Here is a 19,868-nt window from a genome sequence, read left to right as displayed (position 1 = left end):
TGCCCCCAGTGGGTAAGGTTGGTTCAGTGGGTTGTGTAGGCTTCCTGGTAGAGGGGACTGGTTCCTGTGTTCTGGTGGATGAGGCTGGAGCTTATCTTTCTGGTGGGCAGGACCGAGTCCAGTGGTGTGTTTTGGGGTGTCTGTGAACTTATTATGATTTTAGTCAGTCTCTCTGCTAATGGGTGGGGTTGTGTTCCTGTCTTGCTAGTTGTTTGGCATGGGGTGTCCATCACTGGAGCTTGCTGGTTGTTGAGTGGAGCTGGGTCTTAGTGTTGAGATGGAGAGCTCTGGGAGAGCTCTTGCTGATTGATATTATGTGGAGCCGGGAGGTGGAGCAATGTCCTGAACTCGGCTCTCTCACCACTGAGGCTCAGGGCCTGACACCCGGCCAGAGCACCAAGACCCTGTCAGCCACACGTCTCAGAAGAAAAGGGAGAAAAAAAGAAGGAAAGAAAAAAAAAAAGTAAAAGAAAATAAAATCGTTATTAAAATTAAAATTAAAAAAATGATTAAAACAAAAAAGTAATAAAAAAAAGAAGAGAGCAACCAAGCCAATAAACAAATCTACCAATGATAGTAAGCTCTCAATACCAAACTAAGATAAACATAAAACCAGAAACAAACTATATGTAGAAAGCAAACCTTAAGTCTACTGTTGCTCCCAAAGTCCACCACCTCAGTTTTGGGATGATTCATTGTCTATTCAGGTATTCCACAGATGCAGGGTACATCAAGTTGACTGTGGAGATTTAATCCGCTGTTCCTGAGGCTGCTGGGAGAGATTTCCCTTTCTCTTCTTTGTTCGCACAGCTCCTGGGCTTCAGCTTTGGATTTGGCCCCGCCTCTGCGTGTAGGTCACCTGAGGGCGTGTGTTCATCACTCAGACAGGACGGGGTTAAAGTAGTAGCTGATTAGGGGGCTCTGGCTCACTCAGGCCAGGGGGGAGGGAGGGGTACGGATGCGGTGCTAGCCTGCAGCAGCAGAGGCCAGCGTGACGTTGCTACAGCCTGAGGCGCACCGTGTGTTCTCCCAGGGAAGTTGTCCCTGGATCACAGGACCCTGGCAGTGGTGGGCTGCACAGGCTCCTGGGAGTGGAAGTGTGGATAGTGACCTGTGCTTGCACACAGGCTTCTTGGTGGCTGCAGGAGCATCCTTAGCGTTTCATGCCCGTCTCTGGTGTCTGCGCTGATAGCTGCAGCTCACGTCCATCTCTGGAGCTTGTTTAGGCGGTGCTCTGAATCCCCTCTCCTCACGCACCCGGAAACAACGGTCTCTTGCCTCTTAGGCAGTTCCAGACTTTTTCCCAGACTCCCTCCCAGCTAGCCGTTGCGCACTAGCCCCCTTCAGGCTGTGTTCACGCAGTCAACCCCAGTCCTCTCCCTGGGATCTGACCTCCGAAGCCTGAGTCTCAGCTCTCAGCCCCCGCCTGCCCCGGTGGGTGAGCAGACAAGCCTCTCGGGCTGGTGAGTGCTGGTCAGCAGCGATCCTCTGTGCAGAAATCTCTCCGCTTTGCCCTCTGCACCCCTGTTGCTGTGCTCTCCTCCATGGCTCCGAAGCTTCCCCCCTGCCCACTCCCCATTTCCACCAGTGAAGGGGCTTCCTGGTGTGTGGAAGCTTTTACTCCTTCACAGGTTCCTCCTGGAGGTGCAGGTCCTGTCCCTATTCTTTTGTCTCTGTTTTTTCTTTATTCCTTTTGCTCTGCCCAGGTACGTGCGGAGTTTCTTGCCTTTTGGGAGGTCCGAGGTCTTCTGCCAGCATTCAGTACGTGTTCTGTAGGGGTTGTTCCACATGTAGATGTATTTCTGATGTATTTGTGGGGAGGAAGGTGATCTCCATGTCTTAACTCTTCTGCCATCTTGAAGGTCCTCCCTTGAGTTTTTAATGTTTATTTTAAACTTCTTTTCTTTCCATTTTCTTCTTATTCTTAATGTCTTAATTCCAACTTCCTCTTAATCAATCTCCCTATATTATTTATTCACATATTTTTTTTCTTCCCCTCTTCCTCATCACTTGTATTTAATTACTTTTAAATGGCTATTAGAGTAGTGGTGGGTTCTTAACATGGCTGGGCCCGTAGCCAGCCCTCAGACACGCCCTCCTGGAATCCCTTCCCAGGAGTGGCTGGGGAGACCCTCAGGTTACCTCTTGGGGCAGTAATTCTCTCCCTGCAGATGGAATGCCTGACTTAGTGGTACAGATTCCTCACTACCTAGGGCTCAGAGCTTTTAAAAACCATGGTCCCCAAGGATACTATAAACTAATTTAAAAAACAAACAACAGACTGGGAGAAAACATATGCAATGCTTTAAAAGACAATCAGTAAAGAGCTACAAAGCATAAGCAAAAGACAACCCTCCCACCCACAGTAGAAAAAGGATTTGAACAGCTGAACTGCAGAAGAAGCAATGTATGTGGCCAATAAAGAGATGGAAAGAGGATTAATTTCAGCAATCATGGGGAAAATATAAAATAAATAACATGCACATTTCTTCTAATCCACTGCTTGCTTTTGCTTTGTTTTAATCTCATGGACACTTCTAATTGTGAAGATGCCTGTCTCCCTCTTTGCCCTGGCTTCCAGGTTGCTCAGAACAAATTTCATACAAGTATCTAGGACCTGACAACATACATTTTATATATTAAGCTCATTTTTTTAATCCATTTAATTTTGTTTCACACACACACACACACACCCCCCCAAGGGTTCCACAAGATAATTTGTTAAAGACAAGTGAGAAATGAATAATACGCTCTCCAATGATAACAAAGAATGGATATAAACCTCCCTCAAAACCACATTATTTATCTGTAAGCAGGACTTGAAGTGAAGGCAAAAACCACACATAATCAGCTCAGAAGAGTTGCTGGTTGGTGTCAGGCTATGAGACATTATCTCTGACTTAGAACCGTTCCATACAGACAAGTGCTGGTTCCAACAAAGATAATGGGAGAAAATTACCAAAGGGAAGACTTCTGTTTTTCCTGGGAGCTTATTTAAAAGTCCTGGCTCCACCAATCCACTCTTGGGAAGTCAGAAGGGGCCCTAGGTGAGCAAGAGGCAAGGCAGGGGCAGGTACTGTGCTGGGGCAGGTACTGTGCTGGGGCAGGTACTGTGCTGGGGTAGGTACTGCGCTGGGGCAGGTACTGTGCCTGAGATCATGCACAGATCTCCCTCTGAGATCATGGGACTCGAGAAGCCCTGGATTGGAGAAGTGCTTCCCCTGTGCCTGCCTGGCTCAGCATGCTCCAGATACAGGCAGCCCGGCTAGAGACGGACCTCATTAATGTCTTAACTAACTGGATCCGCTTTTGCCATCCTGAGAATACACATGGAAGATTGCATATATTTGATTCAAAGAAGACCGTAAATTTAGTAGCAGCCTATATGCGTGCACATATTGGGGTAACACAAGATAGAAATCTTGTCACATTAAATGTAAGCCTTAATTATAAGGTGAAGCCCCATTTCAAAAATGTTAATAAATAGAGTTTCTAAGACTATGGTGATAAAACCCCATCCCAGTTCCTGTAAGAAGGCAATCAGGGTGACAAAGCTGCAGCAGGATCCAGGGGTCACCAGATGGACAAGGAAGTTTGGGTAGGTGGGTGATTAGGACAGAAATGGTGGAGGCTGCTGCCTTCTGTCTGAGGAGGGAGCCAGCCAGCACTAAGCCACTTTCCCAAAGTGCCCAAAGACCCTTCACTGACCAGCTCAGGACTCCAGAGGCCATGGGGTCCAGGGATGCAGTGGCAGCTGATGAGCAGCTTCCCTAGGATCCCAAGAGCCCTGGTTTCTGCTGATGCGGCAGCAGCACCTATGGTGGGCCGTGGAGTGAGGCAGATCTAGGTTGGAGCCCAGCCCATGCCACAAGCAAGCCTCCCAGAGGGACAGAAAGCCCGCTTCCCTTACCCTCCTGCCAGCGCCAGACGGTGATGGTGTGCTCGGGGTCCACGCCCACCGACACCAGCAGCTTCCCGGTTGCGCTGAAGTTGATGTAATTCACCCCCTTCGAGTGGAAGCACCGCAGCACGGAGAGGGTGTGTTTGGTCATGGCGTCCCACACGTGGATGGAAGGTGTTGCTCCTGAATGTGGGAGGTACGACGAAGAGCTAAGGCTGGGGAATGGCGGAGCCGAGGCAACGCTGACGCTCACCTAAAAGCCGCTTTAGGACAGGTGTTCGGGGCGTTACAGTGACGGGGGCTAAGAGACCTATGGCCTGGCCTGGCCGGAGGTGAGAGACAACGGGAAACATCTGCTGTGCTTTCAGAGGCAGAGACCTAAGGGTGTTTATGTCCAACACACACACTCGAGGTGGAGTTTACACAAAGGAAACTGGTGAGGTCAATGATTTGTATCTGCAACTCAGCCAGGTACAATCAGCAAACGAGGTACATCGACATGGTTTTGCTGTGCAGATTCAAACTACTCACGGATGGAACAGCCTTACCTGGGGTCTCCGTAATATCACCTGCATTGGATGAGCAATGGCAATGAGGAAGCGTCAAGGGAAAACAATAGCTAAAATAAGTCATGTTTCTAAGAGTGAAGAACTTAACACCAGCATCAGAAAGTTCCAAATTAAATTTTAAAATGGGCATGGGCTCAATGAAAACAAGCAGGAGGATATGTTTGGAAAAATTGCCTTTGAAATGACAGAGTTAAAAAAAACAACCACCACTCTTCGCGAATGTGAATCAGTTCACATTTGTCATTGGCAGTTTCCTAGGGTGAGAAGAGCCAGGCACACATATTGGAATCTGCCCTTGCCAAGCGCAACCTCCAGGCTTCAGATGTGGGGCTCTTCACCTGACACCTGGGCTCTGAAAAATTATTCTCACAAGTCTCCAGGGATGGGGGCCACCCGTTTATTTGGATGATGAGGCTCTGGTCTGACTTAATGGTCCCTCAGGTCACCAATCACTGGTTGTGTCAACTCAGGCGACATAGATACATTCAGGGCTCAAATAATCAAGAGTGACATCGAGAAAGGGTGGATACCAATGACCTGCCCGCTGCCTCCCCAATAACTGCTGCTAAGTCAACGTCTCTGCTCAGCTGGGAGAGCCTCGGCGGCTGCAGGACCCTCCTACCTATCTGGCTGGTGGCCACCACGTTTCTGTACTTGGGGTGCTGGTTCACCGTGAGGCAGAGGATGTCATCCGTGTGCTCCAGGTAGAAGCTCTGGCTCCCTAGGAGAGATGGGGCAGGGTGAGCAGGGGCCTGAGAGAGCTCTTGGGGCAACCTCAAAGCTTTGTGTGAGTCTTTGGAAAGGCCTCGTAGAAGCGAGAGCTTAAAAGTGCCGAACTCTCACTTTTGGAATCATCCTTAGGGAGATGGGAGATACTTTTTCACATTGACACATTCTGTCCCAGGATCGGGAGGAGAGCTGGTGTCTGTTACCTAATCCGTATCTAACACACAAGTCCCACTTCAATCCTCCTGCATCCTGGGTGGCGCCACAGCACAGTCCAAGTGCACAGGCTTCCAGAGTCCAGAACGGTTCCTCCTCCTGCAGCCCAGGACCCACGGCCTCTCAGTGTCTCTTCCTCTGGGCAGGGCAGGGAGGGGGCACCCGGAGATAGCGCTTTACTGAGCAAAATGGCACCACGTACTCATTGGAAAGGGAAGACTAAACAGGAGAATACTTAAGAAATCCCTTTTAATCATCTTTATCTATCAAAGTGCTAATCTTCTGGGTGCCTGGATAGCACAGGTGATGGCTTCACCCCCCTGAAGCCCTAAGTCAACATGTGTCACAGGAAGTGGAAGAAAGGACAGGAAAAGCTTTATTGTCTATTGCAGCAAACAGTTTGCTGACTGCCCAGGTGGTCACTGTAAACCCACCCAAATGCACAGGAACTGAGAGGTGAGTGATGGCATGGAATACAGCACATTGCTACTAACCTGGTAACATGTGGCTAGAAAATTGAGAAAAATGTATAGAAAATTCCAAGGCCCTCCTCGCCCCCCAAAAACAAATCATTATGTGCCCAGTGATTTTACTGTCTAAAAAAATCTATGCATGAACTATAGAGAACTATGAAGGAGCATAAAAATTTGAGGGGAAGAAAAGGTTTGTTTTAAGATATAAAGCAAATAAAGGCAACATGTTACCATGTTTAAATCTTGTGGTAAAGATAAGGGTGTCTATTAAATTAGTTTCTGAATGATCCTTTTTGCTTGAGGTGTTCCTTTTTAAACTTTTTTTTTTAATTTAAGAGTCATTCTATAGTTAAGGGACATTTTAGGTATTTTTGTATATTGTTTTATTATTCTCATTCTCATTGTGAATGTGGTTAACTATTCAAAACAAACAAAACTTGAAAATCTGAGTTGCTAAAAAATTTGGTGACTGTTAAAAATCAATGAGAAAAGTTCCCCCATGCTTTGTTCTTGGTTACTGTCTGTAAGGGTTTCTCTACTCCCCACACCCTCTTTCTGGCTTCCCTCCGTCCTTTCTCAGCCTCCCTGGAGCTGATGGAAACACGGACACCTCCCTTCCAGGGCCTGAGATGAGATGTGGCTGGGTGAGGGGTAAAGAGAAAGAGGGTCTGACTCTGTGAACGTGGGCCTGAGCATCTCCCAGGACTAAATGGCACCAGTCTGGAATGGAGTGGAATGGCTCTAAAGGGAAAAGAGAGCTTAAGCTTTGGGGCATCTAACCAGTGGGAAAGTGCATAAAAGGGCTAAAATTAAAGCCTGTGTTCAGATGGTGGTTTCTCCCAACCCATTTACCTGTGGACAGGTTCTGAACGATGCCGGCCGCGGCTGCGTGGAAGATGATGTCAGCACCGTCATTCAGGTAATGCAGGTTATTGCGACAGTCAAACCCTCTGTAGCCAAACACGTGGTCGAGAGCCAGCTCCTACATTCCCACACAAGGATGAAAGGGTCCTTAGAGGAAGTAACAACACAGGAACAAACCCGCACTTCGGGAAAGCCACGCATGTCATGGGAACCATGAGGCTGGTGAGAGAGCCAACCACTCACTCCTTGACCAGCTGGGGATACAGTGCAGCCCTTTCTTTACTTCCTTGACATGCTAGGGGGACAGGCTAACATGTAGAATTACAGTGAGTTTTCGAAATAAAAAAGATTTGCTTCCTTGCTTCTCAGGCGAGGCAAAGCCTACCAAGGTGATATCCGGTAAAGGTTACCCAGAAGTTTTACGTCTGCGCCTTGGCAGGTGCTCTCGAAGGTGCGCTGAATGGTGTCTCAGAGCTCTGCTCTGATTCGCCCAGATGCAGCCGGGACCGGCAGAGCACAGCACTGAGGCAAATGCCATGCTCATTCTGTTGCTTGGTGCTTGCCCTACAAAGTTTCTACACCATTTGCATTCTTTTTTCCCCAACAACCAGATACTGTTCTAGGTTTACAGTCTTTCTCTTCTTCCTGTCTTGTCTTCCATGACAAAAGCAGTGACTAATTCAGATCAGATCTGTTCTTTAATTCGACTTGACACACCTGTATTGTTGGCAGCTCTTCTGCACCGGGCACTTTGCTGGTTGGGGCTTGGTGGTGGAGGGATACAAGATTAAGAAGATGTGGGTCCCTTTTCTCTAGGTTCCCTGATTCTAGCCTTTTCTCTCTCCAAAGCTTGCGAATTGCAAACATCAGATTAATTCTAAAATACCACAACACCTCCTTACTCAAAAGCATTCACTGACTTTCACTACCTATGGGAAAGTCCAAACTCCTTAAGTTGGCACAATCAGGCCCTGCTCTCACATCTCCTGTGACCCTTGGTCAAGCTGACGTGTGCATTTAGCCCATGTATCAGGAGCTTTCCTATTTTTATGACTCTTTTTTTTTTTTTTTTTTAATTATCTCTCACCTGGAAAGCCCTTCTCCTCCTTTCAACTGAGCGAGCAGCTACCCACCCCTAGTCTCTTCCCCACCCCATGTGTTTCCCAGAAACTGCGTGTGTAATATGTGATCCCCGGTCTAGGTGGACAACTGACTCAAGCTGGGCCAATCAGATAGTTTCTCCCAGGAATTCAGAATTGAGGACACTGGTAGGAGATGTAAAACTTGGACACTGGATAGCACCACAGTCTATTAAAGAAGTTCAAGAAGTCTGCAGGAAAAGAGACGAATGCGTCAGGCATGCACAAGGCCCTGCTGGGCAGAAAGAGGCACCATCTTGGCTTAGGGCAGCTTTTCACCTCCTGGACCCTGTCTGTCCTGAAGTTCAGCTGTATTTCCTGATCTGTGCTCTGTTCTATAATAACCCCCCTGCAATATATTTCCCTTTTCCAATACAAATGTTTCAGATAGATTTTTCTGCCTCAGGAGTTCGGAGTGCAGCAGAGGAGAGAGATGAGTAAGAAACAATGGTAGTAGAGCCCTGACAAGGGTGTGGAGGAGGGGGTGTGGGGAGGGTGGAGTACAGGAGGTTTAGGGTGGGGAGCGTCAGGGAAGATTGCACAGAGGAGGGCTTGGAAGGGTGGGGTGTGGGGAGGGAAGAGGAGGAGCCTTCTGAGTATAAGGAGCTTGAAATCACAGGGGCCTGAAAGTCCCAGGCAGCTTCAGAGAGCATCCATGGCTTTGGGGTTAGAGACATGAGTTGCAGTGGAGAATCTCAGGTGATGAGCTAGGAAGGGGGCTCCCGGGTGAGGTTCTGAAACCATGAGCTTGGATCCCATCAGGAATGTGGGAACCTCCTGGGTCTTAAAGCTGGGGTGGGGCATGAAGAGTTGTATTTTCAAGAGCTAACTCTGTGGGCAGCAAGGCATGTGTCAAAGAGGAAAGGGAAACGTCTGAAGGCAGAAAGAACAGTTAGGAGGCCTCTTTCAGAAAACAGCAGGTCCCCTGGAGCTGCCATCCTAACAACTGAGTTCAAAGCCCTCTCCACTTACTGGCTTGGTGATCTTGGGCTGGGGCCTAACATATCACTTGACTTCTCTGAGCTATAGTGTTCTCATCTGTAAAATGGAACAATAATGGTACCTACCTTGTAGATGTAAGGCATGTGTGAAATACTTGGTGGGAAGTATATATACAGCAAGGTACTGGCACACAGCAAGGGCTCACACAACATTAGAGACAGTGAATAAGCTCGCACTCTTCACGCACCCCAATCCCTGAGTGGTACTAGGTACAGGGAAAAGGGGCCAGGTCTGAAGGACATGGGACATTTTTGAGTTAGTACCCGTAGGATCTGGTGGCAGGGCTGAAGGAACGTGACCCAGGGGATGCGGGGATGTGACTCTGGTCACTGCTGGGGGACACAGTACTGTGTGGAAGGGAGAGAGGATAAGGGAGAGCCATCGGGACCAGTCAGGGTCACTTGAAGGCATCTGTGGCAGGGGTCCCCAACCCCCAGGCCACAGACCACTGCCTGTTAGGAACCCGGCCACACAGCAGGAGGTGAGCAGCGGGTGAGCGACAGAAGCTTCATCTGTATTTACAGCCACTCCCTATTGCTCGCATTACCATCTGAGCTCCGCGTCCTGTCAGATCAGCGGCGGCATTAGATTCTCATAGGAGCACGAACCCTACTGTGAACTGCACATGTGAGGGATCTAGGTTGCACGTTCCTTATGAGAATCTAATGCCTGATGATCTGAGGTGGAGCTGAGGCGGTGATGCTAGCGCTGGGGAGTGGCTGCAAATACAGATTATCATTAGCAGAGAGGTCTGACTGCACAGAGACCATAATAAATCAACTGCTTGCAGACTCACATCAAAACCCTATCAGTGAGTGGCAAGTGAAAACAAGCTCAGGGCTCCCACTGATTCTGCATTATGGTGAGTTGTATAATTATTTCATTAAATATTACAATGTAATAATAATAGAAATAAAGTGCACAATAAATGTAATGCACTTGAATCATCCCAAAACCATCCGCACCTCCCCCACCCCCCCAATCCGTGGATAAACTGTCTTCCACGAAACCAGTCCCTGGTGCCCAAAAGGTTGGGGACCGCTGTGTGGGACTTGCAGATGGTGATGTCCACCAGGCAGATCTTAGAACATCGATATCAGATTAAAAGCAAAATCGTTTAACCTCCTCACCTCAACCAGTTTCTTTTTTTTGGTGATATTGTTCTTCTGGAGTTTCTCAGGCTGGGGAGCCGCTCTGCTAACGGGTGGTCTAGAACAGAGAGTGGCCAAAAGAAGCACAGTGTTGAACAAAAGGCAGCAAGGTTGCTTGTCCAGCGAGGTCAGCTAAGACCAGTGCCAGGCTCTCTCCCCTCCCCCACTTGGAGGACCCCACGCCTGGGTTTGATCTGTCCTGCCCCCTCACCCCCCCGCCAGGAAAAGCTGTTTCTGACATTGGGTCCTGGATTCACAGGCACCGGGTTGGGCTTCCCCACACGTAAGGCATCACAGTCAGGGTCAGTCCCTTTCTCCTGGGAGCCAGGAAGAATGTGTGAGCCAGAGGGGCTGGTTTTAAAACTAAAGAGGAGCCTAAGTCTGGGAAGGAAGAGGCCACACTTCCTGAACCCACCGGCCATTCTTCAGACAGGGATGTACCAACACTGTTCAGAATTAGGTGGTCAGAGATCATGGCGTGTTGTGAAGTAGGACTTACAAGCCAGGCTTGGGAACGGGCCCTGAAGGCCAAGTGCCCAGGTCATTCTTGCCACACAAAAGGGCATGTAGGAAGCAAAGGCATGAAAGACAGAAGAAACTCTTCCAATGCCCTGTCCCTCAGGGCCATGGTCTACATTCAGCTGCTACCACCATGCCCGAGGTTACTTTTCCCTGCTTGGTTTTGGAGATCTGGGCCTCCAATTTTAATTAAGAGATTTCTTTAATGGGTAAGCCCTCAAGGACTTGTACACGAGGAGGGCGATCTTTTGGTAACATGGACGTCCCTCATATCAGACCTCTCGGAGTTTAGGGGCCCAGGGATGGACAGAAGGGACCTGCACCCGCTCCCGCCGCTTGTTCAAATCCGTTAGCTATGGCTCTCGGGCTATGCAAAGTAAAAGGATTACCTGGATCCCCTTGCAAGCAGCACACAAAGCCAAGTGAGAGACTTAGTACAGGTCAGAGCCACACTAGCAACCGTCTCACTCATGCACAAGCATCGTCCAAGTGAACAGACATTCCTGTGTGGCACACACCATGCTTCCCGAGCATGCCAGCAAAGGACTAAAGCAGAAATGAAAGAGTGCACCGCTCTACAAATTCAGAAAGCTCATACCCTGGCGTCTCTGGGCAAACTCTGCACTAAAGCGCCTACAGGATAGGGAGAAAAAAGGAAGCCTTGTCACTGCTTCCGCACCCTCTACAGACTTTGCCAATGCGCCTGGGGCCTCTGCTTATTTTAGAGTGTGCTGGGGAGAAACTTGTTGTCAGAAAAACAATCACATCCTCCTGGATGTGGCTGGGAGTTAGTTAGGCACAATGGCTGCTTTGTTTCTGAATCAAGTTCAACTAATAATTTAGCCTAATAATTCGCAGTGTTTCTTGGGAGGGCAGCTTGCCTGCTGGAACGGCTTGCGTTTTTGTGCTGGGGTGAAACAAGGGAGCTTTATTTTCTCAGAAACTCTTCAGTCAAAACATGTTATGCAATCATAAGTGATAATTGGACCAAATGGCATCATAATCACCACCGAAGAATGGGGAGAGAGTGCATCTCTGCAAAACGACACCCCCGGCTGACATCATCGCCGCCAAATTGAGCAAAAGCGGGAGGCCGGGGGCAGGCCAGTTTTCACAATTAGACTGCCTTCGCATTAATTATCGCTTCCCGGGACATCTGCTCTTTCTTCTGTTTTAGTGGAACTTCTAAATGAAATCCGTGGGTTTCTTCTTCCATCTAAGAGTGTTTGAATGTATGACAAAAGCAAGCCAAGGTCCGAGATGGGAGCAAGGGGACACTGGGACTAGAGCACGGTTCATAAGGCAGAATTTGAGATTACACGCAGGGCTCGTTTTCAGGGCATACACAGGTTGTATAATATGTCACATATTATACAGTGTATACAGAGTATGCATACAAGCACAACCACTGTGTATTTATATATACAGGAGATTGTGTATATATATACACGTAGAGGCAATCCGATGCTTTTTTTCACCTTGATTTTCAGTTAAAAACTGAAAAGTAAAGCAATCTCAGAATGTTTCTTTCTTATTTCACAAGCATGTTTACAGCTGTATTGCTTCAAAACTGAAGATGAGGGGGCAAAAGGCAGAAACCTGCATTGTGGCAAATTCAGCAGAGTGTAAGTATAGACCCTTCACGGTTGTGAATTCTGCATGAACGCTTAGTTCTAGATGCTCATCGAACACCTGGGCTTTTGCAGACTGCTGTGCATACTTACTTGACAATTCCCTGCCTCCAAAGGAAAGCAAGTTAAAACACAATACAAGCATTAAAGGCTTCTTTCCAGGCATCTCTAAACAGGGTTCATAACATCAGATGTGGTAGGGACTGCCAACAATTTCAAACACAGCCGAACGCTGGAGGTTTAGCATTTTTCAGTGGATCTAAATCCTTCCAGATTCAGATTCCTTTGGAAATGTGACTCTGAAAAGCTTTGCTGAGGTGGGAAAGAGTAGAGTGTGTGAGAACATTCACTCACTTTTCAGTCCAATAAACTCTTTATAGCTGGTTGTTCCCAGCTGGCACACAGGACGGGAGAGGGAGGAAGGCCGTGAGCGCAACTGGGAATCAGCAGGGAGGTGCAGAGAGGTTAAGGGCTGGGAAGGCGAGCGGTGGGGTGAGGGGTGGGAGGAGCAGAGACACGAAGGGGCCTCAGGGGGGCAAGTGGGGCTCTGAAGAGACTTGGGGAAACAAAGGAGAAAGAGTTTCCATTGGGAAAGAAATTTAAGGAGGGAACCTGGCAAGAGAGCAAGCGAACTGGATAATCAGGAGATAGGAAAAAGGACAGGCTTGAGCTTGGAGAGGGCGGGAGTTCAGCTATTCGAGTAAGAGAGGGTGGAGGAGAGGCCTGGGAGCTCAAGTGTGTGACGTGGTGTTAAGTCATGAGGCAGCCCTATTCCTCCCCAGTGCTGGGGGTGCAAGCTGCTGGAGACCCACCCTGCTCCCGTGAGAGGAGTCACCACCCCAGGCCCCATGCTCCCTGTGGGCATGGAAGGACCGTGACAGGTCAATCCCGGCTGCAACCCCACTGCCCAGCAGCTCGGCTGCTGAAGAGAAAGCTTAGATACACTTGAAGACATGTGAGTGTTACCCTGACACAGGCTCTCAGCCCACAAAGGGCCCCAAGGGTGGCCAGCGCCCAGGTATTCACCTCCCCGCCCGTCATCCCTCCCTGGGGTGCTGGGCTGGCAGAGCAAGGGGTGGAGCAGAGTATACGATGACCTGAGATGCACAGAAGAGGGTTCAATGCCAGGGCTCTTAGGGCAGCTTCTGAAATGACTGAGGAGGTCAAGGAAGTCAGTCACGACCCAAGACGAGCGCAACGTGAGAGCCAACTAGGGAGGAAGGCTCAGAAAGCCTGTGAGAAACAAAGTCGTTCCAAGCAGCTTCTATAAAGAGAGGTGCGGGTGTGGAGGAACTCAGCTACATTTCGCCAAGAAATGCAAGTTTGGAATTGTTTTTAGTGTAGTTAGTCAGACGATGTTCAAAGTGTCCTTGGAGGAAACGTAGCTTTCTTCAGATTCCAAAATGTGCTATTAAAATGCTCTAAGAGTTTTCAAAATGTCTTGGGAAACCCAGCTATCCTTGATCCTGGTTCCAGGTGGGAACCAGCGGGTGATGTGAGAACTGTTTTAGAACTGTCCTCCAACAAGATCTATCATCCCCATGGATGGGCTGCAGGGACTCAGTGAAACCCCTGACATGCATGCCAAATTGTGTTTGTACATGTACATTTTGCTGGGGAAAGGAGGCATGTTTTAATTATATTTTCAAAGATGTCTGGAGGGAGAGACAGACAGACAGACAGAGAGGGGGACTGGGATCAATTAAGAACCACTGCTCCAGGAAGAGTCCAGGTTTAGGAAAAGTCTCCAAAGCCATGGGAGCTCTCTATTATCAAAACAAAAGGAACTGGATTCTGTTAAATGTATTCCCATGTTTTCTAGAACCATCTGTAGAGCTGCTCAGTGAAGAAGTGGAGTTGAAAGAAGGGTGTCAGGCAGGGGAACTATGCGCTACCCTAAGAGAACCCTTCTATCTTGAAAATGCTCTTGACTGAAGCCTATAACATAGCCCTTTTTAACAAAATGGAGGTATAGTCCCAGACTTGGCCATTTTAGGTGAACATCAAATTATTTGGGTGAAAAATTGAGGGCATAATGGATGGCGTAGAGGAAGTACAAGTAAAGGTGAAGACTACTGAAGAGGCCAGTGCAATAATCCAAGAGAGGGACGATGTATATCTGGACTAAAGCAGTGGTTGTGGAGAAGGAAACAAGTGAATATTTAAGGAAATATTGGTGACGTATACTGCAAAGACTTTATAATTGATTAGCTCTAGGGGATGAAGGCGGAAGAGCAATTCAAGTGGAACACCAGTTTTCTGCTTGGGCCTCTAGGTGGATGGTGGCACCACTGACTGAGACAGGAGAAGATTTTTGAGGGAAGATGATGAGTTCCATTTTGGCATGTCAAACTTTGGACATCTGTGGGTTGGCTATACTAGCTGGAGGTTAAACTGAGAGGTGGGACTCAGACATATGACTTTGGGAATCATCAGCCAATAGGTGGAATATATGAATCAGGGAGAGAGTGTAAGGTGAAAAAAGAGAATGGCCAAAGGTGAAATCCTAAGGACCAACAGCATGTGAGGGGCTGGAAGAGGAAGCAGAGATGGGGCCCTGAGAAGGAATGGTTGGAGAGGTTGGAGGAGGGCCAGAAGAGATTGTTTCCAAAAGGTAAGTGACAGAAGAATATCTAAAACCGCACTGTCCAATATGGTAGCACTGGCCACATGCGGCTCTTGAGCACTTGAACTGTGGCTTGTCCACATTAAGATGTGTTATAACTGCAAAATACACACCAGGTTTCGAAGACCTAGTAAAAATAATTTAAAAAGAATATAAAATATGAATTATTTTTATATCGATTACACATCAAAAAGACATTTTTATATTTTGGGTTAAATAAAATACATTATTAAAATTAGTTTCACCATCTCTTTTAATTTTTGCAATGTGGCTACTAGAAAAATCATATACATGGCTTGCATTACATTTCAACTGAACAATGCTACTCTAGAAGAAACAAGTTTGTCCTTTAAACAAGACAAAGAGGAGAATGGATTGGATTTGGGAATTAGAGAGTCACCATGACAGATGGAATGGCTGGAGAGTGATGGAGAGACATGGTAAGGTCTTGGTGAGAAGGAGAAAAGGGAGGGAACGTGAGGGTGGGAATATGAGTATAAGTGTAAAAGCTCAGCCAAAGGTCTTGTTTTTCTCCTGAAGAGAGTTAGGTGGGGATGGGAAAGACTGGAATGTGTTTCTTGGCTGAGGACATGGATCCAGTTTTGGGCAAGTGGCAGAGGAGACGTAGGAAAGAGGAGAGATGATGAGGGAGCTCAGATGGATGGGAGGCTGGGGTCCAAGCACCAGCTTGAAGGAGGGACCAGCCTTGAAGAGGAGGAGGGACTCACTTCCTCTGGGAGGAGAAGGAAGGAGGTGAATAGCTTTTGTGGGGTGGAGAATAGAAAGGACTCTGGTAAGGGTAATCGGTACCAATGTGATTTTCTAGTCAGAAGAGTGGAGGCATGGGGTTGTAGGAGAAATATAGGAATGGAGAGTGGAGAGGACTGGAAGAGTGGCATTTAAGGAGGCAAAAAGTGAGGCCAGGAGGGAGCTGATTAAAAAAATGGAGGTGTCTAGACACTGGCTGTCTTGATGAGGATGAAGATTAGGTGTTCTGGGAACGAGAAATCTAGAGGAGAGAAGGGTAAGTCATGGAGAGAGGAGCTACGGGTGATGACGTAAGCCACAGCACAGCAGGACTGGGGTCGGCCAGTTGACCACTAGCCAAACAGAGACAGGAAGTTGATAAACGACAGGAACTGGGAGGGGGAGAAGATGGCAGAGCATGATGTGAACTTCAAAGGAGTGGGTGGGGCTGGTTAGAGAGCATGCCGATATGCGTCACACACACCTGCAAGAAAGCCGGATCCTCCACACCTTACACCCAGTGACATCGTTTCAAGGGGCACAAATCGTGCACCCTAACAACTGCTTCTGCAAATACCTTCTCAGTTATCACATCAGGACCACACAGTGGTAAAAAGCAGGAGGGTAAACGACCCTAGTATCACCCATTCCTCCAAACGGAGGTCTGAGAGATGTTCAGAGACTTGATTAAAATAATAGGACCCAACTCTGCCAGTGTCTTCTGAGAGAGAGAGAGAAACTCCCTCTTGGTAGAAAAGCGCTTACCCATTTGTGATATGTTCTTTAGCTCCATGTGCGAGTGGGTTTGAGTCAACTGATTCCACTGTAGGAGTATGATTTCCTAGGTGTGTTAATCTGTTAAAAAGTCATTTTTTAGCACTTCATAGCACCTCTGCATTTTTATGCCCTGGAACATTCTTTGTAATAAAAAATGAGCAAATTATTTTCTAATGAATGGCAGGCTAAGTTCCTAAAATTATCAGTTACATAGAAGTCATTACTTTGCTTCAAACAACACAGAAAATCAAGCGGTGTGAAAAGGGAAAATCATTTATGAAGGTAGCATTAAATTCCCTTAAAAAATCACTAACCCTTCAGCTTTCAGAAGAGTTACATGGCAAACAACAGGCCTTTGAAATGATTAATTTCAGCATATCGGGGTTTAATAGATATTGTAACTTCAGTTCCTTCCACCTCGTTAGAGAACAAGAAACTTGCCACCTTCCAGCTGCTCAGGGCAGCTCTGAGTGTAGAACTCTCACAGAATTAAGGGATTCAGTGAAGAAGAATAATTTAGCCTGGAGAGAAATGTTCTGGAGTAGCAGAGCATTGCCCTGTTTGCCCTCCACATGCGCAATCACCCTCCCAGAATGAGATTTGAGCTTAGCTCACATGCAACATATATGCAGCTGCAGGGCTCTGTACCAAATCTTAGGCTCTTTACGGTCCCTCCACCGTGGGATGGAGTGGTTTTAACAGATCTCAGTACGGTAAATTCAGCAGCACCTGCTAGCATGACTGTCAGTTCTTAGAAACTCTTACACTACAAGCTCACAAAGCATCTACTGATCAATGATGACAAAGGGCTTCTGTCAGGCCAGGGAAGCTGAGGAAAGTGCCAGGAGAGCTGGGCTGTTTATTCGTTGATGTCACCATGGATGGGAGCATTGTCCCGCTTCATCATGCTCATCAAGCCTCAGGCAAACTTGAAATGTGGATTTACAGATTAAAATAAGGCATTTTTCAAAAATTGGGGGCAGGTTCTCTCAGCAGACTTCTGTCCTCACACATAGCACGAAAGGTAGAAAGAGAAACTGGGATTACCTATAGATGGTGGTTTGTTTCAATTCAGGGAACTCTATCTAAACCTTTCCCATATTTTTACACTTTGCCACTTGGGAGCATGTTCTTTGTTTCATTGTAAATCTGCTGACTAAGAAGCTTTGTCTATAAAAAGAACTTTTCAGTTCTTTTTGCCTCGGGTTATTGAAATAGATTTAAACCAAATAAACATTTAATTCCTAATGGACGGAGGGTATGAAGATAAAAAATCATTTAACCAAGAGCAGTTCCATGGCAAGATGGGGCATCATTCAATTCTACATGGGTCACACCTTTCACCACAAAAGTAAGACCACCCATCGGTGCTAACAAAACGAAGGTAAAAGTGGTTTGCTGACAAAAAACAGATTTGTGGACCATTTTGAGGACAGATTAATTTACTTAAATATGCAGAGAAGCAGGCTAAGTAAATGCGTCCATTCATCTACTCACTGAAGAAATATTTGTTCACTATGTACAAGGCACTGTGTGAGGCACATGGTGGTGACCATGATAGACACAGGACTGACCCTTGATAAACTGAGAGTCGCATAGACAAAGTTTATAATTCAGTGGAACTTTAACTAGCTTGATACCATGGACCCATATATTAAGGAACTAAGGATTAAAGGCAGCTATTAATTTGGGGCTGAAACGAAAAACATAAAACTAAAGCAAACCAATCCCCCTAAACATGATGTACAGTTTTCTTCATAGGATTTTCTTTTTGTTTAAGTTCACAAATCTGTACAAATTGATTTGGAAAGGATATGAGATAATAGAAGTAGATAAGCTTTAGAGCCTTCCCCATTCAGCCACAGCATGGTTTAAGAAAAAGTTTGGAAAACCCTAGTGCTAGACCACTCTGTTTTGAGGTCATTTGGTGCTAGGACCTGTCAATTCAGAGAAGAGGGGGCCACCATTTATAGAAGGCTCAGAATCTGCTTCTAATCTTTGTTTGTAAAAGCTTCTTGATTTCCTCAGGAACATATGGCCTAGATTGAGAGTAAGTATGTACCAGAGGGACTGAAAGATTAATGTAAGAGTATTCACAGATTCCTTCTTTATAATCCCCTGCTAAGAATAGTTCTGGCACTGCCACCTCAGTGTTTCCTCATACTGGCTAGTTAAAATGGATGAAGGGTGAGGTTGCCTTGTGGGGGAAGGCAGTCTGTGGAGTGGAAAACATTCTTTTCCCGTCCCCTCACCATGGAGGATTGGGAGAAGGATTCCACTCAGGACACAACCCCCCCACCCCCACCTTCAATACATGCCTGGGGGTGCTCAAACCACACTCCCCAGAGTGAGGCACTAGAGGGAGGGGGAGGACAAAGATCACCCTTCAGGATCCTGATTTGCCTGCAAATCCACAAGTAGGGGTTACTGAAAGATAATGAGATGCTGACAGCCAAATGGGTGAATATTGCAAGGGGCCCCTGGTGCCTGGGGATGAGTCCCTGTCCATGGGAACTGTTGGAGGCACTGCTCATTCAACCACATGAAAGGAAACTTGTAGCATATATGACTGAGCAGGGAAGTTGCCTGATCCCCTAGATCCCTCCTAAACACTCACTGTCATATTCTCCCTGCCAAAGGAGACAATGACCCTCAATGCCACAGAGATGTAGCTTAGGAGTAAGGGTCTCTCCACTTAAGGCTGCTGTTTGAAATTGCCTAAAGGCAGAATCCTTTAACCTGCGAGCTGGAAGGGGCCAGGAGTGTCCACTATTTAGAGACAGAAATTTCCAAACTGCATTATGAATATAAAGACAAGATGCTGACAAGATCTTAGACTTTGATATCTAATCCATGGGTGTCAGTTGGAAATCAACTGGAAATCAACCTAAATCTTGTTGTTAAGGAGTTTATTCATTCATTCAACAAATATTTACGGAGTGCTGGCACTGTTATCAAATTTGGAGATAAAGTAGTATATCAGAAGTTTTGCTTTCACAGAGATGACATCCTAGTTTGAGGAGAGGGGTTAAGAAGAATCTCCTAATCTGGTAAACAACAAAGGCCTGTGATTGTTCAACTCTTAAGGCAATCCTCAGACCTCCATCCAACAGGACTAGGATTAAAAAAGAAGTGGCATTAATCCCACTTCTGACACCAATCCCACATCCCACTTCTTGTTTTTTTTTTTTATTTTTATTTTTGGCTGCCACCCATGGCATGCAGAACTTCCCTGATCCCTGGTTTAGGGATCAAACCACAACCCGTGCAGTGGAAGCTCAGAGTCTTAACCACCAGACCACCAAGGAAGTCCACCAATCCCACTTCTGATTGCCTGAAGCCCTTGCCAGAATGCAGTCAGCCACTTTCCAGGTAAACACTGGATATCTACTAAGGTTTTAAGGGGTAAGAGAAAATCCAAGGGCAGCTAAATTTTGCTTTGACTCTCACTGAGCCAACTCTTTTTGTAAAAGTCAGAGATGCGAGAACAAAAAAACAAGGGAAATGGAAAGATGTGAAAGGTTTCA

The 19,868-nt window shown here is 46.9% G+C and overlaps 1 protein-coding gene across 1 annotated transcript in view; it reads right to left on the bottom strand.

Moving 5' to 3' along the window:
• EML6 (EMAP like 6) overlaps positions 1-19,868 on the bottom strand; it is a 317,613-nt gene that overhangs the window by 17,096 nt on the left and 280,649 nt on the right. Inside the window, exons 28-32 of the mRNA XM_068564158.1 lie at positions 10,950-10,958; positions 10,021-10,099; positions 6,738-6,867; positions 5,001-5,191; positions 3,911-4,154 (exon numbers count right to left, since the gene is read on the bottom strand). Coding sequence (XP_068420259.1) covers positions 3,911-4,154; positions 5,001-5,191; positions 6,738-6,867; positions 10,021-10,099; positions 10,950-10,958 — 653 coding nt within the window. The remainder of the gene's footprint in view (positions 1-3,910; positions 4,155-5,000; positions 5,192-6,737; positions 6,868-10,020; positions 10,100-10,949; positions 10,959-19,868) is intronic.

This window comes from Eschrichtius robustus, chromosome 15 (assembly GCF_028021215.1).
Source record: "Eschrichtius robustus isolate mEscRob2 chromosome 15, mEscRob2.pri, whole genome shotgun sequence".
NCBI classification, from domain to species: domain Eukaryota; kingdom Metazoa; phylum Chordata; class Mammalia; order Artiodactyla; family Eschrichtiidae; genus Eschrichtius; species Eschrichtius robustus.
This window is presented reverse-complemented; position numbering and strand designations above follow the sequence as displayed.